Source organism: Zootoca vivipara, chromosome 1, assembly GCF_963506605.1.
Source record: "Zootoca vivipara chromosome 1, rZooViv1.1, whole genome shotgun sequence".
NCBI lineage: Eukaryota > Metazoa > Chordata > Lepidosauria > Squamata > Lacertidae > Zootoca > Zootoca vivipara.
In genome coordinates, this window is record NC_083276.1 from 71,387,562 (window position 1) to 71,397,007 (window position 9,446).

At 39.7% G+C, this 9,446-nt stretch overlaps 1 protein-coding gene across 1 annotated transcript in view; it reads left to right on the forward strand.

The window, feature by feature from the left end:
- The window catches only part of OTOG (otogelin), a 94,721-nt gene extending 94,054 nt beyond the window's left edge, over positions 1–667 (forward strand). Inside the window, exon 55 of the mRNA XM_060273481.1 lies at positions 111–667. Within this exon, the coding sequence (XP_060129464.1) occupies positions 111–311 (201 nt within the window). The 3' untranslated portion in view covers positions 312–667. The remainder of the gene's footprint in view (positions 1–110) is intronic.
- The last annotated feature ends 8,779 nt before the right edge of the window (positions 668–9,446 follow it).

Below are 9,446 nucleotides of genomic sequence, written 5' to 3' on the forward strand. Positions count from 1 at the left end.
TCCTGCTACCATTTGCACTCTGTTACCCTGAAAGTTTAGCATTATTGTTGGTTGGAAGCCATTTAGCCATTTCTCTTAGCACATCAAGTTATTTTTCTGCTTATTTCCAGGTAAATATTGTTTCCTGTGATGGAAAATGCCCTTCTGCAAGCATATATAATTATAACATCAATACATATGCAAGATTCTGCAAATGCTGCAGGGAACTTGGGCTACACAGACGAAATGTGCAGCTATATTGCAGTGGCAACTCCACCTGGGTCAGCTATACTATTCAAGAACCCACAGACTGTTCTTGCCAGTGGTCATGAAACAATGCTACAAGAAATCAATGTGTTCAACAGCTTTGGGGAAAAATTAATTTTTAGCCCTGAGTTAGGACAAAGAATGTTGATGACACAGTTGCCTACAGTTAAAAAAAAACAGCATTTAAATAAACTGGATTGTGTTCTGGGCTCTCTGCTTAACAGATGAATTTACAGCACTGATGTTGTATTTTCAGAACATGACCCCACAAAAATCTGAACGTTCTAATGAGGCACAGTATTCTAAGGGTTAGTTCATACAACAAAATTGGCCACTTAACAGATTGTGTGACTGGTCTACTTACAGGAGCAGTGTAACATTTAAACAGAGAAAACACAGTTCCATGGTAGCAATGACTGTGAAGAGGCAAATATGCATTTTCAAACTCTCCCGTTCATGGAAGTTATTGCCATACTGCTTTGCAAGTTGCTTGTTCATGTTACATTGTTCTTATGAAGTCATATAATTTATGTAAGATGTTAAATCTACAAATCATTGGTTGATTGTGATATATGAACCATCCCTTAGAACCACTAAAAGAGAAGACCCCTGATCCAGCTCTAGTTGCAAGAATGAAGTTGTGTCCAACTACTGATGGTTCTAGAAGATGGATCTGTGTTCCACTGAGCACCCATTCAGTTAACTATTCATTATGGAAAGGTGATACAGATAGTACTTCTTTAGTGGTTTGGGGAGAAAGGAGATCCGTTTGGTCAATTTTTTAATAGCTAGATTTCTATTACTAGTCCATAATAAAAACAAAAGCAAAAAATAATAATCTGAAATTGCAGGATTTTGGTCCTGTTGTTAATTTCATTTTTAAAAAATTGTGGTATGTGCCAACTTTCAAAAGAAACTGGATTGCCTTTGAAAGAGGCCATGAAACAGACAGAACTGATTTTGTGGAAGTCTGATTAATTCTGTGTCAACCACACCACCACTTTTTAAAACAGGGTGCCCAACAGATGTTTTGGACTGCAGCTGTCATTGTCTTTGACAGTTGGCATGCTCAGTGGGACTGATTGGAATTGTAATCTGAAACATCTGGAAGGTGCCAGGTTAGGAGGGATGGATGGACCCATTAAAGACCAGTTTATCCCAGTTTCCAGAAGCTATGGGGCTAAATTTATCCTTTCCTGTTTCTGGGAAGATTTTTAAAATGGAAAATCCTTTAAAAATCTGCCTAGAAACACACTTTAAAATAAAATAAAATAAAATACCAGGTGGTCCGAGAGTTGGGCACTGCCTCCAATCTTTCCCTCCCCACAAAAAATCCTGAAGCAGGGCACCCAGCTGCCTTCAGCTTGAGTGGCATGGTACTTATGCCACCATGCAAATTGATTCAGTGTGCAGTAAGTTCTCCTGAGCGTTACAGGACTTGCAATGCTTTTACTGTCCAATTCTCCCTGACAGAGACAGAACATCATCAAGTCCTGGTGGCACTAGGTGCTCAGACTGTGGGCAATTGGATGCCCTGTTTTAGAAGTTTAAAAGGAAAATTGCTGGGTGTGGGGAAAAGATGGCAGCCATCAGGCTGCATTGTAAATGAACCTGCCAGACTGAGGGTTCTGAAGACCATTAAGGCAATTCTGGTCACGATCCACCCAGGTTGGATTAGACAAACCTGTTTTTTGAATCAGAGTAGACAGATTCCTACCCCATCCCTACATGTTCACTATCCTTCTCCCCCCCCCCAAACACACACACACACACACACACACACACACACACACCACATCTTCAAATAGTGTACCTTGGAATCCTATGCATGTCCTGTTGAGTTCAGTGTGACTTCTTCCCAAGCAGGTTTGTATAGGATTGTAGTTGTAATACCTAGGCAATATTGTGTTGTGTCTGTATATACACTGGGTGACACTGCAAGTAAATTTGTAAGAAAGTATAAATCACACTGATAATGCAAAAGAAGGCAAATGATATAAATATAGTTGTTCATCAGGGAAATACTTTCAATATTGAGAACTGTATATATAAACGTTCCCTGGTATGAAATATGATATTTTAAATATTTTATGGTGTTATGTAAAAGCATATTTTCTAGGAAACATAGATCTGCCATTTGACAGTATCCAAGTTAAATATTAGTAATAGCTGCATCTTGAAAACAGTATGACAAACTGATTTACACCAGTTTATCAAATTTAAAAAGTGTTTCCCTTTCCTTCAAGTTAAACACATTTTATATGAAAAAATAAATCTTTTGCCTTCTATAGCATATCATATTGTATGTGTGACATTTGTTTGTCTCTTAATGAGAATATCCACCATCTAGAGAAATGTACAACTAGCTCTCTATATAGTTAGGTAGTTTGGGGATGACTGATTATTTCTCTCAAATGATAATTTCCCTACATTGAATTTCAAGCTACTTTTCACAGAATCATAGAACTATAGACTTGGAAGGGACCCCAAGGGTCATCTAGTCCAATCCCTTGCAATGCTGGTATCTCAGCTAAAGCATCCACGACAGATGGCCACCCAACCTCTGCTTAAGAACCACCAATGAAGGGGAATCCACCACTTTCTGAGGGAGCCTGTTCAGAAGCAGTTTATGATGTATTATGGAAGTTGGCTTCGCAAAACAAAATCAGCAAAAGAGATGGGTTACATGATGTTTGTAACAGCAAGTGGCACATGATTCTCTCTGATCAACTGTATTATTTCCTGACTTTCTTTGAGCGATTCGATAAAATATGTGTTGTGAAATCAAGAAAACAATATTATATTCAATAACTTTGTATAATTCAGCTTCTGAACTATTTCCAGCAGCTGGCGTTGTGAGGCAGAGCCGATCTCTCGACACCAGCATTGCTGCTGCTCACCCAGATGGTGCAAGGGTGAGACAGGGTGGCAGGGAGGTCAGGGCCACACAGGCACACTGGTGGGACCAAACTTGCTTTCGTACTCACATAGCCCCACCCTCACTCCTGTTCTACACCACCCCATCTTCTAAGCAGCCATGCCAGTATCATGCCAGATGCTCAGGGGAGCAGGGAAGTACTTGTGTTGAGTCTGTTGCAGCAAAATAACAAAACAGCTTGTGAAATGTTAAAGGTGGACAGGTTGATTGACAGGACAGAATAATCTACTCATGTACTTTGACCCTGCCTTTGAGAATCCCTGGTACTAGAATTTGCCTCAATGATAATAAAAATACTAAGGCAAAAGTCACATCGGTTTGTTTGCTATCAGTTTCTGCATACTCTGCATGTTATATTCACTTATCTAATAAACAGACACTATTTTATAGATTAGTTCTTTCTACTAGTGCTTTAAAGTGTTCGATGCAACAAGACGGCATTGGTGCATTTCATTTATATTGTGTTACAAATCCTCGAGTGAGTTTTTGCAACACAGCTGACCAATGCCGGATGGTGGTGGTTCCCCCCCCCCAAACCATCTTTCTGAATTGTTCCCACTGAAATGTACAACATAAATGGTCACATTTTACACTGGATAATAAAAATAAAAAACATTCTTGCCTTTCAAAGATACTGTGTTTCTATCCCCAAACTTTAAATGGAGGCTCTTTAGCGCAATGTTCCTTTCAGAGGGTCTCTATCCATTTTATAAACTAAGAGCCCTGTTGGATCAGACAGAAAGCTAATTTCTCACAGTGGCTAACCAGATGCCTGTGACATGAGTGCAATATTAGCTCTTTCTGCTCATGTTCCCTAGCAGATGGTTTTCAGAGGCAGTGGTACCTCGGTTTACAAACACAATTGGTTCCAGAAGTCTGTACTTAACCTGAAGCGAACTTTCCCATTGAAAGTAATGGAAAGTGGATTAATCTGTCCCAGATGGGTCTGCGGAGTACTCAACCTGAAGTGTACTTAACCCAAAGTATGAGTGTAATTGGTTCCGGAAGTCCGTACTTAACCTGAAGCGAACTTTCCCATTGAAAGTAATGGAAAGTGGATTAATCCGTTCCAGACGGGTCCACAGAGTACTTAAACTGAAAATACTCAAACCGAGGCGTACTTAAACCGAGGTATGACTGTAGTGAAAGTAGTACATCGCCATCAAGACTAATAGCCATTGAAAGGCTTGTTCTCAGACCTAATAGAGACAGAGAAACTTTTGTAGGCTGCCCACTAGATCTCAAATTCTGCCCTCTTGTAGCTGCCAGAACACAATTAACTCTGAACAAAATATTTTATGTGCATATTTTGTTTATACTTTATTTGTTCCTATTTTTCACTTACAATTGAGAAATGGTCAAAGGATGCACGGGATCCTTCTGACATGAATATGAGAGGTATTTCTTGTAGAGCCCTTTGACCTTTTACTGCAGCTCATGTGTCAGATTATCACACATGTCTGTTCTGACATTAGAAGTATGCCTGCGACAATTTTCAGAATTTTACCTTCAACAGGGAAATATATCAGAAATATCTTCTTTGACATTCACAGCAGGGGTTGCCAACCTTTTCAGGTCAGTGAGCATGTTTGGAATTTTGAAAAAGTGCTGTTAGTGCCTGTCACAAAATGGCTGCCTTGGGGGATGTGGCCAAACACAAAATGGCTGTCAGATCTAAAAACATTAAAAGAAATGGGACAACAAAATTGTGCAGACATGCTCCCACCATCAAACCAGGAAAAGGCTTCTACATCAGCCATTGTCATAGAGAGAAGCTCTTTGCACCTTTCCTTTGTTCAAAACAGCCCTGATATCCAATGAATTGTGACCATGTTTAAGCAAATATGTTTGATGCAGGAAAGCTTGAGCCAGAACTGAGTAGGAAGACAAAAGAGCCTCTTGTGCATTGTGTATTTTTAAATGGATATTTACTGAAACTTGTTGCATGGTGGGCACATTTTTGCATTGGTGCCCCCTGGCATAAAAGCATTCATTTGGTTTTGGTGTTTAAGGGGTCAGCAAACATTTTCAGCAGAGGGCTGGTCCACTGTCCCTCAGACCTTGTGGGGGGCTGGACTATATTTTGGGAGAAAAAAATGAACGAATTCCTATGCCCCACAAATAACCCAGAGACGCATTTTAAATAAAAGCACATATTCAACTCATGTAAAAACACCAGGCAGGCCCCACAAATAACCCAGAGATGCATTTTAAATAAAAGGACACATTCTACTCATGTAAAAACACGCTGATTCCCGGACCGGCTGGATTTAGAAGGCGACAGGGCCTTAGTTTGCCTACCCATGGTTTAAGGCTAACATAGAATTTCTTTAGTCAGTTTTGCCTTTGGAAAGATAGCACAGTGTTTTAAATTAACAAATACATGAATGTGGATTTAAACATGGAAGTTTCTATTCTAGTTACCAAATAAGGGAGACTCCTTTTGCACCAGTAAACACCCCAATTTGAATCGGTTGTTGACTAATGTAGAAGCTAGTAGTACAGGACTCAGTCACTGCTAGCAGTGATAGTTGCCTATCATCAAGTTTGTTTGATAGAAATGTGTTGAATGTTGAGATTGAATGGTGAAGCATACATATAGGGCCACTGTCCCTTTGTGTTTCCATCATCATCTTCCTGTTGCGGGACTGAAATAAAAATAAATTTGACTATTTTATAAACCTGATCTTCCAAAATTCAATTTGTTCCACATTTCATGTTTTAATTACAGGAGAAGCTTAAAGAGCACTCTTGCTCTTGATCTCTCTTGCCTAATCCCACAGCTGTGTTATCTAAGCCCTATTCCCTCCTGGCAGCTATATTGTTGACTTCTTGCTTCCTAAGTTCCTAAAGAGGACAGAAGACAGGCAGGTTCTATTTTGAAATGAGCATTTTGATCAGGCCATAATAGGCCTGATCCACACACACACACACACACACACGGACTGTGATGACGTTGGAGACTTGTGCTTCCACAGGGGTTCTGAGATGTAATTGAATGTGGCCTCTGCAGTATATTCCTCTATTTACAGGAATATTATCCTGTTAAAATGCCTGACATTCTTTAAACAAGTGTGGCTTAGTCAGGGAACTAGTGTAGCTTGTATTGTCGTTGTTGCCTGATTATCAGCATTAGTAAATAAGGGTTGCATAAGACACAGGCAGCCATGCTGCTCAATTAGGGAAAAAACGACATCAACAATGGTCCTATACCTTTATTAGGACCAATTTTGTTGCCTTTGAAAAGAACACATTTCAAAATAGTCAAAAATATCCTAAAACTGGAAGAAGATGATTTACAATAGAATGATGGAATTTGGTCTAAGCTGGAAACGTCATGTATTCCAACCACAATATAAATTGCCAGTTTGAATTATCTCCCTAGGGAGGCTCGCCTGGTGCCTTCATTACATATCTTTAGGCGCCAGGTGAAAACCTCTCTCTATAACCAGGCCTATGGTTGATGAACATTCTGTGGCCTTTAAAATGTGTTTTGGGTGAGGTTATTGGTTAGTTTTTGTTTTGTTATGTATTTTGTGTTCTCATTTTGTATTTTTATGTTGTGAACTACCCTGTGATCTTTGGATGAAGGGCGGTGTATAATAATAATAATAATAATAATAATAATAATAATAATAATAATAATAGAAATAAAGTTGGGACAAACACAAAAGCAAATCCCTGCCGTGAAGAATGGGCAAGACAAAAGTTGCTCCCCTTATACCAGTTCAAATACATGTGGGAGTGGACTACTTCAGTCTAATTCAAAGAGCAGGGAGTAAATTAAGAGCTAAATAATGTTCAAATGCCGACAAGCCCTACAGGATAAAGCAGAGGCTTGGCAATTGCTGTAAGCAGAATCTTCTACGCTGCTGAATTTTTCATACAGCAAAATATTACAGTGCTTCCCTCCAAGCTTAAATCCTTTCAAAGCAAGGAGCCGGGAAGTAAACCACCTATCTACAGCAACCTATCCTTTCTGACAATGCTGCTTCCTAAGTGATCCCAGCATGGAATGCATATCATTAAAACATTTGTTTCTCAGCTTTCTTCTCCTTGACAGGAAAAAAGAGAGAAGGGAATGGTGACATTTCCCAGTTTTTTTGGCCCGGCTGTATGGTAACACTTCTAAATCCTCTGTCAACAGTGGCATGGTGTTGCATTCATGTTTTTTTTAAAGTCTCTTTCTAGGATCCATCTGTTATATAAATAAAAATAATGCAGGCCTATATTTTTTATGGTACACTAATCCACCTTGGCTATGGTGTAATTATCAAATGATTTCATGCTACCCTGGTGGCAGGCTGCATCCAGACCCCTGAACACTTGCTGCCGAGCCCTTTTTAAATCCTCTTTGCACAGTTTCATTCATAAATTTGCCATGCCTTTTAAAGCAACATAGTTTAAAGCTTATACAGTGATATTAAATAAATGCATTGATAATTCTACAATGCAGCAAAAAAAATTTTTTTTCAAATGCTCCACTTTTGCACATTACTTTATGCTTGCTATCTTCAGCTTAATGACTGAATCAATATTCTGAAAAAAACAGGCACACTGGATCTGGGTTGACTGAAGTAAAGGACATGAGGTTCTGATGAGCTCAGAGGACATAGCATCTGACCCCCAGAGTCAAGCAGGTTAATGGGAGTGCAAAAGCCCAATCACTGCTGTGATTATTAAGGAGGGTTTTTTTTTTAATTGCTAAGGGGTTTTTGTGGCAAGTGGGGTGTGCTTCCCTTGACTTTCTTATTCTACATTGTTGTACAACCAATGGAAAATCAGCCTGTGATATCTATTACTGCATAGGTCTTTTGTATAGAGTGGTACCTTGGTTCCCGAATGGCTTGGCTCCCAAATAAATTGGCTCCGGAACGCCACAAACCCAGAAGTAAGTGTCCCGGTTTGCGAACCTTTTTTGGAAGTTGAACACCTGATGCGGCTTCCGATTGAGTGCAGGAAGCTCCTGCAGCCAATCAGAATCCGCACCTTGGTTTTCGAACGGGTTTGAGAGTCGAACAAACTCCCAGAATGGATTAAGTTCAGGAACCAAGGCACCACTGTACTGGAATGTTGTAAAACAGATTGGTGCCTAGTACACAAACTTACGTGTATAGGGGAAGAAATTTTAAATTACATTGGCACCTCCCTTTCTGGCAGCGGTTCCCTACTTCTCCCCGAAAGCCCACATGTGAAGTCTGGGAACCCTCAAGAGTGGCACCTACAACCTATTAAGGGTTGCCCATGTGATGTAGTAGTCGAGAGTGCTGAACTAGGATCCAGGAGATCAGGGTTCAAATTCTCACTCAGTCCTAAAGTTCACTGGGTGTCATTGTGTCAGTCACTATCTCTTAGTCTGACCTTCCTCACAGGGTTGGTGTGAGGATAAAATGGAGAGGGGGAGAAGGGTATACACCAGCTTGGGCTCCTTAGAGAAAAGTGATATATAAATATAATTTTATGTGGGGTGGGGGTGGGAGTGAAATCAGCAATTCTCCCATGCACTTGTACAGGCTTTTCTTTAAACCAGTCTTATTTTATTTTATGTATTTAGTGCAATATTTATATTCTGTGTCAATGCGCACTCAACATAGCACAGAGAAAAACGATATCAAAAAATGAAAATGAAATCTCAGACAGCAACAACCGTAAAATTATGGCATTAAACACACCAGAAAACATCAGATAAAAACCAATAGCCTGAAAGCTCTAGCCAGAGAGGAGTCGTTCCATAGTTCAGCAGCCACAACGAAAAAGGCCTTTATGCTCATCCCCACCAACCATACTGAATGGAGATGACAAAGTTCTCAAATCTTGTGCTCAAATGACATTTGGACAATTTAGGCTCTCTTTGAACTATTTGTATGTGCACATAAACACTGTTAACAAGATAGGAAAAGAACAAATTTGGAATTAAATGTACATTGTATTTGGTGTGGGCTTTATGTTTGCAATATGGATGCAAATAATGTAACAGTGTATTATAGTACCCCATTATTTAGAATGGTTCTTCCTCCAAGGCGCAAACTTTTCCAGAGACGAATATGATACTTTCAGGAGCTGTCACATTGTATGCCTGTACAAATGTATCTTTGTTGTAACTGGGGTAATGCACCCTTGAGCCCAGGATAAAAAACAAGGGGACAACTTTTCGTGGGCTTTACATGCCTATCACATTGCTAGAAGTTAAGACTGCATACAGACATATTTTGATGGATGACACATTTTCTCCTTTATAAGCTGAAAGTCTGAGCAATCAATT